Genomic DNA, 21,851 nt, shown 5'->3' with positions numbered 1-21,851 from the left:
AATTGGGGTTCAGGGGTGGGTGGGCTGCAAGGAGAAAGGTTGATCAGCTGGAAGATCTAAAAGCAAAGCCAGCTGGAGGCAGAGATGGTAGCAAGCGAGGCGAAGGTGGCGCCGGGGGCTGGGTGGAGCAGGGAGGAGTTGAAAGCATCAGTGTTCTCGGGTCTGAAACATCAAAGTCACTCTTGCAAATCAAACACCATCTTAAAAGACTCCCTCATTAATCTGTCATGAGTCCCCTGCGAGAGCGGCTCTGAGCAGACTGTCACGGCTCCCGGTCACTGGAAGAATCCATCAACCTCCATCAGAGAGGAGCCGTTTGGAAACGCGCTCCGTGAGGGATGCGAGCGAGCAGCAGCAGGTTCTGCCTGCACCCCCCAGCACACACAGACCCCCCAGCCCCGCCACCGAGCAGCAATCTGCGATCCACCCTGCAGCAAAACCCCCAAAACTCAGCACACCACGAGCACACCCAGATGGGACGGCGGCCCGGACGTTGCCCACGCGAGGGCAAGAAAAAGAAATGATACTTGGACTGTTTTAACTTGATCCCACGTGCCTGCAGAGGCCACGCTCTGCAAAAACTGTGTTTACAAATTGGGGAGATGAGAGAGCTCAGCAAGGCAAGGTGGGTAGGCAGGCTCTGGGTGCCTGGGGGGAATGAGGGCTCCTCCCCAGCAGATCCAGAACCAGCACGTCTCCCATTGCACATCCAGAACCAGCACGTCTCCCATTGCACATCCAGAACCAGCACGTCTCCCATTGCACATCCAGAACCAGCACGTCTCCCATTGCACATCCAGAACCAGCACATCTCCCAATGCACATCCAAAACCAGCACATCTCCCATTGCACATCCAGAACCAGCACGTCTCCCATTGCACATCCAGAACCAGCACGTCTCCCATTGGTGACCTGTCCCAGGCTGCCAGGCACTCTGCAAGGTCCACTTGGGCTCTTTGCAAGGGTCTTTGCTCACACCCCAAAGGTTTCATCCAGCTTCACACCTCCTGCTGTCCTTTGCTCCCCCTCTGCGCTTTGGACCAAGTATTAAGTGTTGCGACAGAGCGCTGCCCAGCACACGTGTAACATGTGCGGCCACACAGCTACAGCCGCTCCTGTTCTCAGCAACTGCTCGCCTGCCGCAAAAACGAGTCCTTGTGTCACCGTGACCTGCGGGCACGTTCCGACAAAAACAACATTCCCTTGGCAAGAACCGCTCTGCCGCAACACAGCACCAGGCTGGAGTTCTGCACTGAGGGTGGTGAGAGCCTGGCCCAGGTTGGCCAGAGAGGTGGTGGATGAACCATCCCTGAGACATCCCAGGCCAGGCTGGACGGGGCTCTGAGCAACCGGAGCTGGTGCAGATGTCCCTGCTCATGGCAGGGGGGGCACTGGGGGAGCTGGGAAGGTCCCTTCAACCCAAACCATTCTATGATTTGCAGTGACCTAACTCTGGAGCTGGCGGTGATGCACCAGCTCTCTCTGAAAGGTATCATGCACCAACTTGACACAGCCAATGGGAAGAGAAGACAAAGCAACGTAAATGCTGTTTCTTTGTCACAACACCAGAAGGATAGTCCTGGGAGAGATGTAAAGTGAGGCAAGCTTGGGGATCTGCAAACTTAGCAAGGACCTGATCCAGGGGAAAACAAGAACACCTTAGCAGTTCTCCCACCTCCTCCTCCTCCAACACTTGAGCCACGTAACATGAAAGTGCATAAATTGAACCCCAAGAGAAAGCTCAAACCTCACTGTAAATGGAGAAGAAAATGCTCTCAAGAGATCAAAAGTGCTGTCTAATAACTGCTGCTACCTCACCCACTGCTCAGCTTTTGAAGAGCTATGTTTAGCATCTCTCTTCTCTCCGGAGCTGGCTGGGCTGAAGCACAATTTGCTGTGGTGCTCGGGGTGCGGAGCCCGGGCAGGGAACCCATCGCTGTGCTGCAGGCGTGGGGCGAACACATGGGGATGAAACTCCACAAGCAGCCCCCAGCCTTGGCTCCCGAGCTGTTACTGCCATACGATGGCAATATGAGCAAGAAAAAAGGAAGGGGAAGCCAAAGATGTGTTATGGTGAGTTCTCTGGGGCAGCTATGGGACCGCCATATGGGAGGCGTGAATTGCCCGGGATTTTGGGGCAAAAATCCCCAGGTTCCTGAGGTGGCAGCGGGTACAAGCACCGTACCAGCTTGTCTGTGCTGCAATGAAGTCTCAAAGAAAGAGCAGGCAACGTGTAATTAAAAGGGAGCAGCTGCTGAGCAGCCTGGTACAGAAATTTCACCTTGCGCAGAGAGAGCGATTTTTTCCTTGTTCCGTGATGTGTGACAAGACTCCTCACCACGCTCCGATGCTCCCGGTCCCTCCTCGCTCAGGAATATCAGCCTCAGCCCACTTGTCACCGGCTGGCACAGAATCCCCGTCACAGCGTGACAGGGTGCCCCAGTGCCAGGCAGTGGGGTGCGAGGTGTTGGGGAGAGGGGTGGAGTGTTGGGGAGCAAGGGCATCGTTCCTCAGCACAACACCCAAACATACACCCCTCCAAAGAACCACAACACTTTGGGTTGAAGGGACATTCCAAGCTCATCTAGTCCAACCCCTGCCATGGAAAAGCAGAAAAGCAGGGGTGTGAAAAAGGAGAGCACTCATGGCTGTCTCTCTCATGGCAGATGATGCTGGACCTGACCAAAAAACATAAGAGGATGCTGGAAAGAGGGCACATCCAGCAGGCAGGTGGCAAGCCATGCCCAGGACTGAGAGCGCTGGAGGATTAATCCGCTAACCGATTTCCTATGCAGAATTGAAAAGCCACCTGCACCAGCATTTTCTCTGCCTAACCCCCATGCCGGGGCCAGTTTCTGCAAATCCTGTAATTTATGGGGTGCCAGGCAGAAGAAAGCATTTTTCCAATATTTAATTTCTCAGATGTCCTCATCTCGTGTGCCGCTGCTGCTTTTATGCATCCATAAATAAGCATTTAGCGCTGCTCCCTTGGCCAGGTGCAACGGGTTGGGCCAGCATCACCCTACCCATGCTTGCCAAAAAGAAATGGGTGTCCAGCCCCTCTCAGCCTTCTCAGATGGTTCCAAAGCCAGCAGAGAGAGGATCCACAGCTGGTTGGTGCCATTAACACATCTGCACCCCTGCGAAGCTCCCGGGGGAGGAGGGTGGTGGGAAGAGGGGGATGATGGGGACCTGACCCCAAAAATCCCAATGCCTCATCCTATCGATCCACCTGAGCATCTGGCCTGGCTTCAGGGCTCCAAGAATATTTATTGCTCTCCCTGCCCTCCGCAGAGCAAACAACAAAACCCATCTTCACTCCCCCAAGGGACGCTGCAAACACAAATCAAACCCTCTCCTCACAGACCTGCAAGAGCAAGGAGAGGAGGGACCCTCCCAAATCCTCCCCCACCGTTTATCTCACCCCAGGGGATTTGGGAAGGCACAGCCCACCCTGCCGGCCCCTGCACCGCACCTGCCGAACCCCCTTCTGCAGAGCATTTCTGCCCTGGGGGGGCACAGCTGAGCCAACAACCACCCCCTCAAGAGACAGGAAGATTAGGCAACACAGGCCAGTCCCTCAGCTTGGGAAAAGGCAACAGCCATAGAGCACTGCATTTAAGAAAGCCAGGCTTAAGACCCCATAGAGCTTAAGACCATGCAGAGCTTAACTAATCCGCTGCCCAGCTGTGGGAATGCCAGCGGCGCAGGGGATATAGGAGAAAGCAGCGAGTTAACAGCATTAATGACCTTGTTTCAAAATGAAGCAGAGGCCACTCTATAAATCAATGTGTGGCTCAAGAGTTTTCTAAGGTAGAAATGGGTATGAGGCTAAAAGGAAGAGATAAGGAGCACGCCGGTGCTAATTGCAAAGTCTGTCGCCTCCAGCATCGCCGGAGCACCAGGGCAGCGGCCGTGGCCCCGGCGCTGTTTCTGTAGGCAGGACAGATGCCCGAGGTGTGGGATGCCACTTCCTTCGGACAAAACCCCGAGGTCTGACACTGCCAGGGCAGCCGATGATTTCTGTCTCGCTTTCCAGTAGCATTTAGAAGGGACAAGGACCACAGTAAACCTTCCAGTAGACAGCACGCCACCATGTCCCACCAAAGCCACCCTGAGAGCAAAGCTCTTCCCTCTGCCACAAAACGCTCCCCAAAAAATGATGCAAGACATTGGCACCATATTAGACACGCAAAACGAGGCGCCTCGTTTGACAGCCCACCAAGGGTGGTAGTTTTCCATCTCCCGTGAGGACCAGGGATCTTTTGAAGTATGTCATCTGGATGGGCTGGGCTGCTCATATTTTGGAGCCCTAAGCTAGGAGTTACACCTACGTTCGTTTTTATTTTTGCTTTGGATGTCTCCTCTGGTCCAATTATAGATTAATCACATTTTATCTAGCATCCGTTTCTCCTCCGCCTCCTTCCCCACCCCCATCAGAGAAGGAAAGAAAGAAGGAAAGAAAGAAACATGTTATTAATTGGCTGCTGTTTTCTGCTGGGTTCTTATCTGTGCACATGAAACTGGGGAGGCTGGGGAAGGTACTGAGCAGCCTGCCAGCAGAAAGCAGGGCATTTTAAGCCTGATTTTCAGAGAAAAACAAAGCTCCTGTGATGACATTATCTGAGCATGTACTCGCCTGCCTGCATCCAACAGCTTTTAAAGCCATTGACTGATAACACGGCCTGAAAAACCAAAATTCCTCCAGGTCTGTGAAAACAGAAGGGTTGAGGAAGCCCAGAGAAGAGGTGCGAGGTGCTGGTGAGCACTAGCCCAGCAGGGGTTTTGGTAGCATTTACACAGTGTTAGCAGCTGACTGATCCAAGGCTGGATGGCCCGGGATGATTCAACTTTGGCTGCACAGCAGCAGTAATTTCATGAACAGCAGCCCAGCAACCTCTGCCAGCCTCCAAAATCACCTCTCCCCAAGCCGCTCAGCCCGTGTCCCACGCACTTGGACCAAAGAGATTCCAACCTGCTTTGTGACCATTGAACCTCCCGCTGCCGTGGGCCAGCACAACCCACTCCGATCCTTTCCCAGCAAGACCAAGCCTTGCTAAGCCAGCGGAGAGTCCCGGGGAAATTCCGCGTTCACATTGCTCCTGAGCAGCCGTCTGTCCCCGCCTGCTCTGCGGGCAGGGTGGAGGGTGACAGGGACAACGTCTGCTGCGCTGGTCACAACAAGGTGCTGCCTCGAGCTCCAGGAGCCACAGGCTGAATTGAGACACCTCCCTCCCCATCCTCCCCTGGGTTGCTCTGATGCTACATCAAAAAACCAGAGGGACCACGGGAGGTGGAATGTTGCTTCTGGCTGTTGCCTCATGCTAACAGCCCTTCTCCTTCTCGCCGTCCTTCCTTCACTTGTCACTGCCACACATGCCATTTTTGCCTTTTTGTTTGTTTTTCCTCTGTGCAAGCCTTTCTGCACCTCCTTCTGCTTCCCCCTTCCTTTTGCCAAAATCCAGGAAAACCCTTTGGGGACAAACACAGAACAACCACTGCTGCTTTTAGGGACAAAGCCCCTTTCTCCAGTCCCCTCCCTTCCACATTCTCCGCAAGTGAACCAGTAAAGCTCTACAAACGTCTGGAGCACATGGAAAATCCCGGCTCCCTTTCCAGCCCTTCTCCGCCTCCACCACTGCTGCTGGGAAAACCCTCTGCAGAGAAAGCAGCTCCTGCGCATCCCGGGGACAACGAGGCACAGGAGGGACCGTCGCTCTGCCCTTCCTCCTCATCCCAGAGCGACACGGTTCTGCATCCCCGGGGCGGGGACAAGAGCGTGATGTATCGCTGCTCCGGGCACAGAGAGCAGCCAGTCAGCTGCAAAAATAGATCACTGGGTCAGGAGGTTTTGCTCCGCCACCAGCTGCGGGAAGCACGAGAAGCTCAAGCGATTTGCTCTCGAGTGCGCACCGAGCGCAGGAACCGACGACGTACTCACCATCTCGCGGCGTTGGCGGTGTCTGAGTAAAGTAACTATTGGGCTTGTCTGCAAAGAAACAAAAAGAGATCTATCAGCAGTTCCCTTTTGCACGCTCACTCCTTCCTCCTCCCCCCAGCCCTCTGTCCGCAGCCCCGGCAGCGCTGGGGCTTGTCTCAGCCCATCGTGTGCCATTTAACCCGGGCTGCAATGAGAATCACCCTATTTATCACATCTCACACATGCACCCACCTGGGCACTGACTCATTGGGGTGGGTGGGACAGCAGCGGGAACACTGCAGCCACCCAGGTGAGAAGGCAAATTGGGAGCAGGTGTCAAAGGAAGGTGGCACTGCCTCCCACCAGCCAGCCCCCTGCATTTTGGGTAACCCCTGATTAAGCAGAGAGGCAAGAAGACTTCCACAGACCCTGGGAAACACCCCAAAATCAGCACCAAATTGCACTCTGCTCTCTATTAAGTGAGGTGCCCAGGGCAGCACAGCCAGGCTGTGGCAGAGGGCACATAATTCCTTCCCAGCCATTACCTGGGCCCTGCTCCCAACAGTGCTTTTTAAACGCATTTGTGTATTTTGCAGTTTTACACAGCTTTTTTTCTAACCACATACGCCCCAAGGGAAGCAGTGCATCCCAAAGCCAGGCTGGAGGATTTGCCTGCCCTCTAAAGGTTTTTCTCACAGCGGGCGTTTGGCACTTTCCAGCATCAAGGAGGTGAAAGACGCTGCTGCACGACCGAGTTTTCCTCCCCAGGCTGTGCCTAGAGAAAGCCAGGCTGGGAGGGCAAGCACCTGAGCAAGGATGAGGCAACACAGCACCCAGAGCAGCCGGCAATACATGGATGTACCCACACCCAAGCCACACTGGGGATCAGATCAACAGCTTAACCTTAGGGAAAACTCCTCCGTCTTGCTCCAACCCTCTGCTGATCCTTCAGGGCAAGAGATGAGTATAGAGAGCAGGGATCCTGGAGCAACTTAGGAGACACATCTCATATAGTGACAAGGCCCCAAGGGTTTAGCAGTTTGGAACAAGGGAGCAGCAGAAGCCCCTGACCAGGGTAGGACCATCTTTAGCCCTGCCAAGACGCCCAGCTCACAAGCAGACTGCCTGCATCCCCCCAGGAGCATCACCCACACTCAGACCTCGTGCAGCAGGTTGGGAGACACCATATTTCAGGGAGGGGAGGGAATAGGACACAAGGGGATCTGGCACAGCTCGGAGCCCGAGCGCATCCCACATGGTGAGGAGCTGGGGCTGGTCCCCGCACACCCACCTTCTCAGCTCCGCTCTGCGCTTCTGGCCCAATGGCATCTCAGGGAAAACGGGGACAGAGCTGCAGAGCTGGCTGTCACCTCCCCAGCTTGTCCCCAGGCAGCAGCAGGTGAGGGATGAGCGCCTGGGTGCAGGGCATTGGGAGGGATGCCCCCGCATATCAGAGCCCCAGATACCCTAAAACCCCTGCCTCTCCCTCCCCTGCTCCTCCCCACGCGCCCGGGGACACCTACAGTTGTTGAGGAAGAGCAGGACGGCAAATCCCAGTGTGGAGGTGGCCAGGAGGATGAGGCAGATGTTGCAGGGGATCATGAAATACCGCACCACCAGGGAGACCTTGTGCTGGTACAGCCGGTCCCGCTCCAAGGCCCCTGGCGCCATGGGGTACTGGCAAGCCGTCATGCTCGACCGTCACGCTGCTGGACAAAGCTCAACCTGCTGTCGACCCATCCAAGGCAGAGGAGCCACAAAGGTTCACATAGATCCTCTTCCCCAATCCCCAGTCGCGTCTGGTAGCCACAAGATCTAAGTTTTCCCAGAGGTTCCCATCCTCTGCTCACATGAGGGCAGGATGAGCCAAGGGGACCTTCAGGAGCAAGAGTTTGTCCCCACATCTGTCATCTCAGAGACAGAGCCTAGGGGTGAGGTCCGAGCCCGCTCCAGAGGGACACGCACAGTCCCTTGCTCAGCAATCCCTCTTCCAGCCTGGGAGGTGTCAATCCACACCTGCCTGCAGAAAACAAACTGAACAACCCCCGGCAAAAGTGCTGAGACCTCAAGTTGTGCGGCCAAGCCCGCCAGGACAGAGACAAGTCGCTACGGGTGTGGGAACGGTGGGAGCTGCAGCAGCAGCACCATGTGCCGGCTCCCGAGAGCAGGGCTGGGACGGAGACGGGACCAGCATGGGACCCCGCTCAGGCTCGCAGCCTCGGCAACATCTGTATCCTCTTGACAGGGATGCCACGGGAGGTCTCGCCGTCCCGGCGGTGCGCAGCCGCCTCCCGGCTCCACGCCAGCGCTGCTCCAGGAATGCTGAGCTTCCTCCGCCCTCCAAGCGTCTCCTCCAGGGCAGGTGCTCCCACTCTCACCGGCTTCTGACCCTCCGGAGCAGGTCCCTGCGCCTGAGTGCTGCTCAGTCGATCCACACCTCAGGCAAGGGCAGGTGCTCGCCTTTCCACACCGAAGCTCCTTTCACAGCCACAGCACATCCATCCCCACTGGGCTCCGCTTTCCTCCGGTGCAGCCGGTGCACAGCGCTCCTCTGCTGCCGCAAACGGGGCTCCGGCTCTCCAGCCCCTTCCCAGCCCTCCAAAGGGGCCACAGCCCGGCTTCTCCCCCCGGGCTGGCGGAGAGCAACGCTGCCCAGCGTGGGCACCTCCACGGTGGTGGCCGGGACAGGCCAGGTCCCCTTCTCACGCCGCTGTGACATGCCAGTCCTGCCCGGAGAGGTTCCAGCTCCCCGCGGAGCCTGGCATGGAGAGACGCGGGTGGTCGCGGTGGGTGGGTGGGTGCAGCTCGGAGCTCTAATTCCAGCACCCGACGTTGGCCCCACTCGCGGTGGAAGCTCCGCGCGGCATCACACAACGGAGCCGGGAGGAACGAAGCCCCCGCAGCCGCCGGAGCGCCCGCCCCACGCCCCCAAGTTTCCCCGCCCGCTCCTCTGCCCCGGGGGGGTCGGTGTGTCCCCCCCGCCTCTCTCCACCGGCTCTACGCCCTGTCGAGCCCCGGGCAAGCGGCGGGGGGAGCGGGCGAGCCCCTCCCGAGCGCTCCGTGGCCAACAAAGGGGCGGGGAAGGCGAACGGGCGCGGCGCAGACAAAGAGCAGGAGGCGGCGGGGGTCGCGCTGCCCCCCGGGACCTGTGCACAGGCGGGGCGGGACCCCCATCCCGGGGTGGGGAAGCCCCTTTCTCCCCGCCCCGCCGGCCCATTCGCCCACTTGAGTTGCTGAGAGGCGGGGAAAGTCCTGGCGCCTTCCCCTGTATCGCCCCCCCCTGCAGGGGACGAGGCCCCCGAGGACAGCGGCAGAGCCACGCAAGGAGCAGGAGCTCCGGGGGGAGCAGAGCACAGAGGGAGTCATAGAATCATAGAATAGTTTGGGTTGAAGGGACCTTCCCAGCTCCCCCAGTGCCCCCCCTGCCATGAGCAGGGACATCTGCACCAGCTCAGGTTGCTCAGAGCCCCGTCCAGCCTGGCCTGGGATGTCTCAGGGATGGTTCAGCCACCACCTCTCTGGCCAACCTGGCCCAGGCTCTCACCACCCTCAGGGGCAACAATTTCTTCCTCATGTCCAGCCTGAATCTCCTCTCCTTTGCATCCCTGGAAAAACGCACAGCTCCCCGTGAGCTGTTTCCCTGCCCCCAGCATCACACATCCAGAGCACCATGACCTGCCACCTCAGTTCTAAGGCACCATGGTCCTTAGCAAAGAGGCTGAGCTCTTCCTCACCATGGGGGAAGCAAACAGCTCTGGAGACAATGAACAAAACCCTGTGAGAGGAAGGCCCTCTGGTTACAGAGCCACAGGAACTCAAGTCTGGGCTGACAAGATGACCTTTGAACATCCCTTCCAACCCAAACTATTCTACAATTCTACACAGCCCTGCAGTTTCAGAAGCTGCTTTATGGTCCAAGCCATGGGACAGGAGGACCTTTGTGGCCTCTTCTGCCCCCCAGGTGCTGCAGAAAGGCTGGCTGTACCATGCGTGTCAAGTGCAAGGCGAAGAAGTTGTCCTCAAACACCCGTGATGCGCTCACGGAGACGCGGCAGCGGGTAACTCCGCTGCGGTCAAACTGGGAAGCTCATTACAGAGAAACTGCTTTAAGTTCCTCCTGTGTTCCCCTGCCCAGCACTGACTGAGCAGCTGCTGCAGCCAGAAAGGGAAGCAGAGCTTCCTCCTGGCCATCACCGGCACACGCACGGGGGCTGCGCAGCCCCCCCTTCCTGGGGGGGTACCCAACTGTCTGGACAGCATCATTCCCACCACCCACTCCTCCAAACGCAATAATAACCCTCGCTGGCAGCACACACCCTCCCAGCCCCAGCCTGCTGCCTCTCCCTCCCTCCCTCACCTTGGCAAATTCACCTGGAGCCCCAGGGACACAAACACTAGAGCTGAATCCACCCACTCTCCCCTGCAGCGGGGAGATGCGGGGGAGGCTGGGTGGTCCTTCAGCAGAGCATCTCAGGCACCACGGGTCTCCTGGTGGGATTGGCACGAGCTGCCCTACCGCACCACAATCCCTTTCTGTCAGAGATGTGGGCTGGGAGCATCCCGAGCATCCCAGCACCACAGGTGCAACTTGCCAAGGTGCAGTACAGGGAAGAAGTAAAACAGAGAATGGATGAAAGAAATCCAAGTCACGTCCCAGACGTTGCTCCTCTTTAAACCTGCATCGCTCCCTCCCCTCCTTGGGGACTCGCAGAACATGATCCCAGCTCGCTGCGAGGCACGGGCTGCATCCTAACCAGAGAGCCCACACGAGCAGGGTGCCTGATGGCCCCATGTCCGAGCAGCATGCACTCCAGGTGCCGTCCTCCTCCCGACGCACACAGGAGCTGCAAAGAGACCCTGAGAGCCCAAATGCCAGGAGGACTCAGCAGGAAACACCCTGCCGAGCCATCTCTCCCAAGCAGAGCCCTGCTAGGAACCCATCTCAGGAACATCCTCAATGTTCCTGGGAGAGGGCTGCCGAGCCAGCTGGAAAAGGGCTCCGACCCTCTATTTTTCCCTCAAAGGCCAAGTTTAGGTTCCCTGCCACTGCTGCTCCATCTCCAGTACCCTCCCCAGCTACCGCAGCCCCCTGGGAATTTCTGGAGCATCACACAAGAAGCCAAGACCTTCCTAAAAATGCAAAACAAGTGCTCTGGTCCTCTCCTTTGCTTGGTCACCGTGTGGCCACCTTGGCTTGGTTCTGCATCCTCCTGCTCTGCCCGGCAACCCCCGCACATGCAGGCTAAGGCCATAAAGAAAGAGGGAAAAAATCCCCAAAGGGAAGCAAGGACATTTGCATCCTCCTGTGTGCATGTTTACACATGCAAATCAGCAACAGCACAGTTCTCCCTTTCTTCCCAGGTCTGTGAGGACTCTGTCCCCTCCAGCATTTTGGGGGCCACTTCTAGGGGCAGCACCGCCTTGGATCTGAACAGCCTTTGTGTCCTGGAGGAGGCTGGTTCAACTCCAGCATGGGCAGATCAGCTCATCACCCTCTTGGGAGAGACAAAACACTTGTGCCTTTGCCCCTCGTGGGTCTTTAGAATCAGAAGGGCCATTTGCGCTGGTCCATCCACCACTCATCATCTCTGCTCCAAGCAACACGAACAGCACTTCTCCCTTTTCTCCTCCTCCTTGGGCTGGAAGCAGCTTGGTTGCAGCTGCAGGTGCTCGGAGGAGAGCCAGCCCCAGCAGGGAGCAAGAGGCAGAAAGTCACCAGATCTGCCAGGAAAGAAGAGGGAGGGACAGGGGACATGGGGCCAATTTAACATCCTCAGACACAGCTGCTGCTCCAAGGCAAGAAAACATTATCTTTGAGCTCATCCATATTCCCCACTGCCCCGTTTTCTAAATGAAAATGTTCGATGCATTAAGGCCTCCGTGTGGTCACCAGCCAGTTTAAAGCCTGGTGCCATTAATGGGTTTATTTCGGGGCTTTCACAGCGAGGATGTCACAGCTGCTGCCAAAAAGCAGCAGACGGGCAGAAGGGGCTGGGTGCAGCTGGCTGTGCTCAGCCTGGCAGGAGGGTGGGTTCATCCTCTTGCTTCTGAAGCAGGAGACACATTCTCCACCTCTCAGCACATCAGCGCTGGGAGCAGCACAGCCCATGTCCTGCATCCCTGCACTGACCTCCAATTTGGGAGGTTCACGAGCATCTTGTGGTTTCCCGCACCCCTGAGCCACCAGTTACTTGGGAAGAGATAACACGAGCAGTTTTCATTGCCTTCACATTTCTGCCTACCAGATACCAGCCTGCGACACCAAAAAAAACTTCAGTGCTACTTTGGGATCTGAGTGACAGCTGTCAATCTGTCCCTCCTCACCGAGCTAGAGACCTCGCAGAAGCCCCCAGCTCCTGCTGTTGCCAAGCTGATTCCCCACCTGGCTCCCTTCTCGCTAATCCTGTTTGGCAGGGAGCTAATTGGGATTTATCTGACAGCACCCAATGCCTAGAGAGCCATTTTGTGCTTCCTCGGGGGAGGGGGAAGAGGAGGAGGAGGAGGAGAGAGCCTGCAGAAGGCATTTGCACATCTTCTCTTCCCCATCCCCTCCTGCAGTTTTACAGGCTAATTACCAGCATTACAGAGAAAGGAGCAGGAGGGGGAGAAAGTGGGGATTTTAATTATTTCATTTAACACTTGGCAGGACCCAGCTTGACTCCTGCTGAGCAGCGCTTAGAAATAAAGAGCTTTTAAACCCTATCAATGGGAGACAGGGGGAGCGGGAGATGGGGCTGGGGTGGCCGGCCTGGCAGCGAAGTTGCTGTGTGTGCTGGGAGTGGAAAGGGCTGTTAATTCACACCGTTAATTCACACCCTTCATAATAAACAGCTGTGCCAGGCGGCGCTGGACAAGGGGTGCCTGGCTGCCTCCTCTGAAGAGGGGGATTTTCCCACTTAATGACTTTGTCCTGAGCAGCCCCCTCCTACCATGCAGCACTGGACCACGCGGCTGTTTTCCAGACGCACTTAGGGATGCCCAAGCGTGGAGCATCGCAACGGGCCACGTGTGTCACCCTGGGGAATACAAGTCACCCCTTCCCGGCACCACAAGCACTTCTGGAGCTGGTGGTCTGTGCACATGCTGTATTGCAACTGCAAGACAGCCCCTCCATTAACAGATGTGCCCCCTGACATCACACAAAGCATCTCTTCCACTTGTATGCAACGGAGAGTGGGCTTTACAGTCTCTCTGCCTCCCTCCTTCAAAAAGAAAAAGATAAAACAAGGTCTGCACACAGAGCACGGTGTTCAGGTATAAAAGGACAAGACTGCTGCCCAAAAGCAGACACGCAGCAAAGAAAAAGCAACCCAGGGGGGATGCATCTGAGTGCTAAACCACACAGCTCCCCGCTATTCTGGCTAAGTCCCCTTTGCGCAGCCCTGTCACCCTCTGCCTTTGCAAAGGTGATTCTCCTCCACGCCTCCCAGGAGAACCCACTGTGCTGCCAGGACAGCTGCCCCTTGCAGGACCCGCATTTGGGAGCGATGCTGAGAACAGCAGCTGGACTGGAGAGAGTGTCTCAGGGTGATGCTGGGACAGGGACCCCCGCAGCCTGTCCCCTTGGGTGTGCGGGATGGGGTACAGCCCCAATCCTGCTGCACGGAGAGGGGATGCTCCCGGAGCTGCAGCCAGGCTCCTCCGGCAGGCTCGCACTGCCACCTGCTGCTGTCCCCAGCCCTCCGCGCTGCCACAAACGCCGGCTCAGAGCTGAGCTGCCGGGTCACCACGGTGTTAGAGCAAGACAAGGGTGATGAGGGAGGGCAGCCTCTCCTTTACTGGGGATAAATAGATCCTGAGGCACTTCAGGAGCTTCAGGCTGTCCTGAACTTACACTATCCTGTGGCTACTGTTTGCCCAAGAGCCTTGCCTGACTACTGGAGTGGCTGAGAGGGAACCATACAATCTTTTTGGTTGGAAAAGACCCTCAAGATCGAGTCCAACTATTACCCCACCCCTGGCACTACCTCATGTCCCTGAGAAGCTCATCTCCATGTCTGCCCAACCCTCCAGGGATGGTGACTCCACCACTGCCCTGGGCAGCCTGTTCCACTGCCCAACAGCCCTTATAGTGAAAAAAACATCCAAGCCTTCAGCCTCTCCATGTGCTAATTAAGCTGGCTGAGCTGTAAGGCATCACTTCTGCCAACTCTCTTCCAAACGCACACCAGTTGCTTTGCAAGCTCGTGTAAACTTGCTCATGTGCAAAGGGGGCGTGAGGATCAGCTGGTGTTGCAGAGCTCCTCGAGGATATGATAACATGGAGGTGGGTGGAAACAGGAAAAAAAACAGCGGAAAACAAATGATGAAACAAAGCTACAGCACATTTCTGGAGCAAACACCCAGCAGGCTAAAAGTGGCCTCTATTCCTGGCACTCTGGATACCTTCCCACCGAGAAAGCAACTGTCACCAGAGCAGTTTCAGACAACAAATGACATCCTTCGGCAATGGGGCAGGGGTATGTCTCATACTGGCTCTGCCCAAAAAACCAGCACTGGTTGGAGTTATGGTGCTGCCAGTAACCTCGTACGGACCTGAGAGTCCTAAAAACACGTCAGCAGAGCCCAAGTGGTGAGAAAAGACAATAATGCCAGTGAGAACAAGGTGTGCAGAGAGCAGGAAAGCAGAGGCACCTCACTGGAACACCTCAGTTCCCACCCGCCCCACCAAGGAATGGCTGTTCCTGCATCCTGAGAGCAGAAGCATCTTTGCCACGCCAGCTGTACAAAGTGCTGCAGGTAGAGGGAGCGCTGGGAGCGATATTTCGGAAAGGACCCGCCAACCTGCAGCCGGAGCTGCTCTGGAGAGCAGAAGCCGAATGCCAATGCCACCCAGCAACCTCTGCCACCCTTTCCCAGCCGGGGCTCCCCAGGGAGCAGCTTTTGTGCCAATGTTACCAGCACCGCATCAACCAGCGCCCAGGAGAAGAGCAGAGTGTCCTCAGCTCGGTTTATGCATCTCAGGGCTGAGCAGAGGCAGAATTACCCAGCAGAGGATGCTGTTGGCTTGAAGAGCTTCTCTCCTTGCTCCTCCTGGACCCAGAGAGGGTCCAGGGCAGGAGTGGGAAGCTTTCAATAATACTTGTGTAATATATCCCTCTGTTCCCTCTCCAGCGCCTTTGCAGCAAGGGCAGGTTTCCAAGCAAACCCTCAGCCTACCCCTCCTGATCTGCACAATACAGTCTATATATTATAGATAATAAGAAGCACAGAACAGGGAAGGAATACAGCAGCAATAGCTTTACACAGCTCACCAGCCCCAGCTGCTCCAGCCCGGGTGTCACCCCCTTTTCCTCGGTTCAGTGGGGTTCGACACAGCCAACCCAGTGCCTGGACCAAGCCCAGCTGAGCTGCCGCAGCTCCATCCTACCATACATCAACCAAAAAGCCAGCTGCTTATCCAACTACACATGTGGGTCAGCAGTGAACATAAAGGTTTTAAGATCATAGAATAGTTTGGGTTGAAGGGACCTTCCCAGCTCCCCAGTGCCCCCCCTGCCATGAGCAGGGACATCTGCACCAGCTCAGGTTGCTCAGAGCCCCGTCCAGCCTGGCCTGGGATGTCTCAGGGATGGTTCATCCACCACCTCTCTGGCCAACCTGGGCCAGGCTCTCACCACCCTCAGGGGCAACAATTTCTTCCTCATGTCCAGCCTGAATTTCCCCTCCTTTAGTTTAGAGGTGAGCACAGAGCAGGCAGAAGAGCAGCCCCAAAGTCAAACATGGTGCAGAGAAGCGTTTTGATACCTCTACACCCAGGTCTGCCTGTACAAGTGGGAAACAGCTGCCTGTCCATGGCAAACATGGACCTGGGACCTTTAGCCCCAGCAGGGTGGCTGCACAGGGAGACACCACATTTGTCCCGTGTCCTCCAGCCTGAGCCACTGTGGATGTGCACGAAGGTTTGTGCATGTGGGGGAAAGCACGAGATGAACCGCCAGCCCCAACCACATGCAAAATGCCTTCCTTACATACGCTCCACATCCACAGCCACCAAACAAAGGATCTGGCCACGGGGATGCCGGGATTCCCAGCGCTGGGGATGACAGGGATGTGGGCACCCAGCCAGCCTGCAGCCACGTACACCCTCGCCCGCTCCGGGCTGTTCTCTTCAGTCGGGACATGCACGTGGTTTGTTCTAATGACTGGGATTCACTGTTTAAAACAACTGTCCATGCAGACAACAGCTGAAGAAGACATGAGGCACTGCTGACAGGGCGCAGGGCAGGCGGGGGGACCAGAGGGACAGGGACACCTTAGGGACTTTAACCTGTGCCCGTATTTCACTTGGTTTTGCTAGAAAGATGCCCAGAAGAATTGGCTGTGGCGTGTTCGCCCCACAGCTCAGCCAGGAGCCTGTGCCCTCGTTCATTAATTACATCAGGTAATGCCACAACCCGCCCCCCCAGCCAGGTTAACAAGTCAACCCATCCGTTTTATTTCCAGTATGAGCTGGGACTCCCCCCCACCCTCCCCAGGTAGCTGGTGAAGGTGAGAGGCTGAGGATGGAGTGGGACATGAGACAAGCACTAGGTGACAAGTGTCATTAGATCACAGTTTGGCACCCACAGCACTCCGGGGCTTGGTGACACAGCAGCTGTCACTTTGTGCAAGGACAGGAACAACCCAATTGATCCCAGGCAACAATGTCAGGCTGGGGAACGAGGAGGCAGAGGCGAGAGCGGTTCTTCAAACTGTGATCTAAACGCAATAGCTCTCTTGGAGGTGAGCACACACTCTGCAGCCAAGAGGCCAAGGGGATGGGTGTGCTGGTACCCGCCTCCAGGAGGTTTCTATTGCTCCAGCACATCCCGGGTGGATGGAAGAATGACACGGACTAGCCAGCGAGTCTGATGGTGGATGGAAAAAATGGTTTGTTTGGTTTTTTTTTGCATGACACACCACCACTTACCAGCAAGAAGCTTCCTATGTTCTTTAGAAAGCAGGGGAGGGAAAGGAGAGAAAGGAGAGAACAAAAGTTAGAAACAAGAAAACAGGCAGCTAACCCAAAGATTTCCTGCCCTCCCCCCCAAACCCCCTCCTCCAATGCTCCGTTATCGACACCACCTTGGGCAGCTTCCAGCCACCTCTGCCAGCAATTTCCAGGCACTGACTCCCAAATCGCCCCAGAAGATCATGGCCGGGTTGGTGGCCTTCTAAGCCATTGATTTAAACATGTTTTCATGGCACAACGAGCTCCCAAACCTGCAGATATCCAGAAAACTGCAGAAGCCTGAAGTTACTGATGATATTGTACACTGCAACAGCCCAAATCCCACAGCAAGGGAGAAACAGAGACCCTCAGAACCAGAACACTAAATATGTGCAAACAACAGCAAAAACCCCATCAAGCACATCTCAGCACTGACAGCTATCAGCCACACAACGCACACACGCTGGATTAGATACCACAGCTGATTTGATCTTCAGAGGAGTCTAAACGCTTTCCTTACAAGGATGGCTACAGGAGATCCTGGAAAATATATAATAACAAGTGCAGCCAAAGACTTGGAAGCCAAGATGTTAAACTTCAGGGGTGGTCTTGTCAATAGGTGATTTTCTGAGACCACACTCACAGTTTGGAAGTGGGCCATGCCACATTCCCAGTACAGCCTACCAAGAACCAGCTATTTCCCATTTGACTCAAAGAGGTTCATCCTTTCCCACTGCAGCTCAAGACCTCCTATCCAAATGCATCACCTGGGCCAGAACCACTTTTGGAATGTAGGAAACCAGAGCACAGGCTGAAAACAAGGTCCCCAACACATATGATGAAAGAGGAGGTTAACAATTAAACAGCTGAGCATTTTAATAGTTGTTATTGAGCACAGCTTATTTATCTGCGAGCAACCTATGGCAGCATAGAAGTCCTGTAACCATTATAGCATCTGTTCTGGATGCCTATGGAAAAAGGAGCTGTGCTCTCAGCCAGGTCTGTGTCCCTCCTAGTGTCAAATGCAGCTCTTAACCTCTCTTTTCTATTCCAGCACTAGCACTCTGCCTCCTCACAGGACCACAATTGATTACAAAAGGCTACTTCATCATGCTGTGGACCAACCTTAGCGGGCAACACCATCACTGCTATTTTCTGTCATTCGTTCAGGATTGGGAGTTTTTGTCCTCTGCATGGAGAGGCACTTCAAACACCAGGTTCCCTTCTAGTAACGCGGTCTGGAGAACCATGAGATGTGTTGGTGAAGGGACCTCTGGGCTCTCTGGTCCAGCATTCCACACACCAGATAATTAAATAGATAGTTAATAGCAGGATGGAATTTGGAGTACGTGGCGCTTCTTGTGTGCTTTCCTAAGGCTGGACTGTCAAAAGCTGCTGAAAGAAGACGGACACAGAGCCCCAGGAAAAGCACGGCCAGACGGGTGGGATGCAGGGGATGGAGTGGGTGACTTCCCAGGGAGATGCAGCAGAGGAAACGGAGAAGGAGGAAGACAAGGATGCAGCTGGAACGCAGAGCATCACCTGCTGCCCTGGTACCCGGGCTGCCTCCCCCATGCTCCGCACATCACATTAGCAGCAGCTCTCACAACAGGCTGTGGGACACGGGTAATGTGACACCGTGAAGAGTCCCGACAGCTCACCCAGACTACAAGGGGGAAAAAAACAAAGTGAGTATTGAGGGCTGGAGACGGCCCCATGCCAAGGAAGTGACGTGCAGCCTTCTCCATTGGCAACCAGGAGCCCTCTCCACTATAAGCTGTTGGGAGATGCGGAGAAGAAAGGAAAAGGGGAAAAAACAGCTTAAAAATATCCCAGAGCAGCGCAGTTATTTTGGGATTTTAATTTATAAAAAGAGGAAGAAAAACAGAAGTGAAAGCCAAGACCCCATGGCCAGCTCTGGTGCAGATGAAATATTTGTCTGGCTGCAGCGCTCCCGCACTCCCTCCCTTCGCTCTGAAGCCTCCAAATAAAATGAACCATATTGCGCTATCTCCATCACATCCTTTTGTTACCTGGCAGAAGAGATGGCTCTTCCAGGCCCCTGGACAGCATGGCCTGGGGTTGTGTTTGAAGCAGAGGCATAGACTTTGATACTGCCGGTGTGCAGGGAGGGATCAGGGGCTTTTCCTGCGGTGTTCAGGTACAACGAGGGGTGCTTGGTTGGGGTTTGACTCCATCACTAACCCTCACCAAGGAAAGGATGTGAATGCCAGTGTGGGACACAGACAGTCCCCGCACGGACAGTCACGAGAGGTTGTGTATTTTGGAGGACGTCCCTGTTGAGCAGGGGAAACCTCAGGTCCCCGTCTGTGCTGTGCGGGTGTGAGGCAGCTCACCCAGCTCAGCGCGGTCCCCTCGGGGACGGTGGCAGTGAGCCAGTGTCCCTGGCACAGCGCTCGGTCACACACCATTTACTGCGCACGCAGCACCTCTCACCCAACTGCTCCACAGCAGGCGGGTCCCTCGGCTGTTGGCACAAGTGGCACAAACCTGGCACCCCTGGAACACACCCCTGACACCCCTGGGAGCCCCCCAGCAGAGCATCACGTCACGCCACGTCGACTAATGCGCGCAGGATAAGTGACATGCCCAAGGCCATGGAGAGAGAAACGGTGGCAGAGGTATTTTGCGCACAGAGCAGAGGGTGAGCTGGAAGCAAAGACCTCATTCTCACATGCAGAAGCACAGCATTCACAAAGCAGCACCTTTTCTTTAAGGGATCCCTGCGGGGAGGTGCAAACGGGGTGTGGAGACCCGCAGGGTCCAGCTGGGGCTTTGTGCTGGGTAATAAAGCGTCACCGCCTGCTTGATAGAGACTGAAGCTTTGATATACAGACACCAAAACCTGATGTACATTGGGATCAAAACAGCAGCTGAAAAGGAAAACCAGGAGGAGGGAGATAAAGAGAAGGTGAAGTTGCCTGACCAAGACCCCCCACAGTCAGTGCTGCAGCCCTCGAGAAATGGGAATTTCAGCTTTGTAGCATCAGGGCAAGAGATGCGAGTGCTGCTCCAAGCCCAAATCCCATCTGACTGCAGAACAATATGGGATGAGGGCTGGGTGGAGAGCAGTGTCCCTGTGAGTGCTGCTGGCTCTAGTTTATGGTGGGACAGCATCCCAGAGGGTTAAGGGACTTGAGATGCACCCACTCAGGCTGACGTTGTCACAGCAAGACTGAACACTTGACCCCGTGGAGCCAGAAGTCACTTGTGACTCATGGAGGAGAAGGCAGCCCAGATCCTGTTTGCTGAGCACCAGCCACCCACGGAACGCGGCTCCATCGCCAAACCCCCCCGGCTGCAGACCCAGCACCCTCCCACGCACCCCGACCTGCTGAGCTCCCATTCCCAGCCCCTTCTTCCCAAGGCTCGGGAGGTCACACCAGTCTGGTGGGGTGCACACGCTCTCCCTCTCGTTTTGAGAACAAAAGTGCAATTGAGATGAGTAACCCCAGAGCCTGACCCGCTTTTCAACTCCAGCAAATTTCCCTGGGCTTTGATTTTCGCCCCCCCTTCATCGTGCTGCCGCTCAATGAAGCAGCTGTTAACATCAAGAGGGGGAAAATAAGTTTATTTTACTATATTTTAAATAAAACAAAAAAGAAAGGAGAGCGGGAGGCTCTGTTCCAAGGTCAGACACTTGACTGCAGAGAGTTTTCCTGGACAGAAACACAGTGGGAGCAGGGGAATGCACTTGAGTTTGCACAGCAGCAATGCAAAGCAGGATGCTGGTGCTTGTGCTACACCTGGGGACAAAGCAGATCGACCTCTCTGAGCACCCAGTACACGCCTTTTTAGCCATTTTTTTTGAGCCGCTATGTCATGAAAAGCGCTACTTCCGAGAAGCCACATGCGACTTGGACCCAAGTCACCCAAGCCAGCTGTTGCAAGGCCAGAACTATCATCTCCTGTTTAACAGCTCAGTTCCTGAGATGCTTGGACCAAGGCAGATCATTTCCCAGCAGCTCGGGTCAGAAGAACTCACCAAAGCAAGCTGTTCTCTGGGAAAAAAACAACCTCTGCTTGGAGATTCTAACTTGAAAAGGAGACCCTTGAGTTGCCTTTGCAGAAAAACTATGAATCAAATAAGGGCTCAACCCCAAGGCACTAAGCATGGAAGAGGGTTTAATCTGCAAGTTTTCCTTTAAAGCAGGAGCCCACTGCATGCCAGGGAAGGGAATGGGGTGGATATTGTCCACCTGCACCCCCTCCGTCAGCCAGATGATGGTGCAACCATGGGAGGATGCTGGACCACCTGCAGAACCAGAAGCGGACAGCGAAGGGCCAGGAGGGATCCCTGGTGGACCCCAGGAACGCAACCGCACGGTGTTTTCTGTGCCATCACCCCGATAAACCAGCCAGCCAGATCCAGGTTGGACTGTCTCATTCCCAGGGAAACCAGGCGAGGGTTTCCCACGCCACCTTCCCGCTGCTCGGCGCACAAAAGCAACACTCACGTTTCCTGAAAGCCCCCTCTCCCCGACCCTCCCGACTGCTCTTCTCCACGGCCACGCTCTGCGCTGGGATAGCACCGCGCTCGGCTGCCAAAACCAGCAGCCGCGGGGGCCCGGGATCCACACAAATCTGCATTCAAACAAAAACCTGATCTCAATGGGCAGAAACGGGAGATGAAGCCCCGTGGCTCGGGTTTATCTAATGTATATAAGACCAGCGTGGGACGTCTGGAAGAGCTCAGGGACTGCGCACCAAGGACCAACTGGAAGCCAAGGGCACACAGGTAATTGCCTCCCAGACACAGATGGAGACAAAAGCCTGGGAAAAGTCAGAAAAGCCAGAATTTCCATCAATTTAACATTAAATCCCTACAAAAAGAAATTAAACCCAAGCAATCACACACTAAATAAAATAAAAATAAATTTTTTCTCCATTTTCTTTGCTGCTGGCACTTAATTGAGAATTTTCCTTAAGTCTGGGGCATCCAGCCGTCTCCGCTCTTGGAAATTACACACTAATTAA

At 55.4% G+C, this 21,851-nt stretch overlaps 1 protein-coding gene across 1 annotated transcript in view; it reads right to left on the bottom strand.

Moving 5' to 3' along the window:
* Positions 1–21,851, bottom strand: part of AGRN (agrin) — a 94,466-nt gene that overhangs the window by 43,364 nt on the left and 29,251 nt on the right. The window contains exon 3 of the mRNA XM_082070036.1: positions 5,942–5,989. Within this exon, the coding sequence (XP_081926162.1) occupies positions 5,942–5,989 (48 nt within the window). The remainder of the gene's footprint in view (positions 1–5,941; positions 5,990–21,851) is intronic.

The sequence above is a fragment of the Streptopelia decaocto genome, assembly GCF_964273445.1.
Source record: "Streptopelia decaocto genome assembly, chromosome: 20".
In the NCBI taxonomy this organism is placed as follows: Eukaryota; Metazoa; Chordata; class Aves; order Columbiformes; family Columbidae; genus Streptopelia; species Streptopelia decaocto.
Note: the sequence above shows the minus strand (reverse complement) of the source record. Positions and strands in the feature narration are given on the sequence as shown.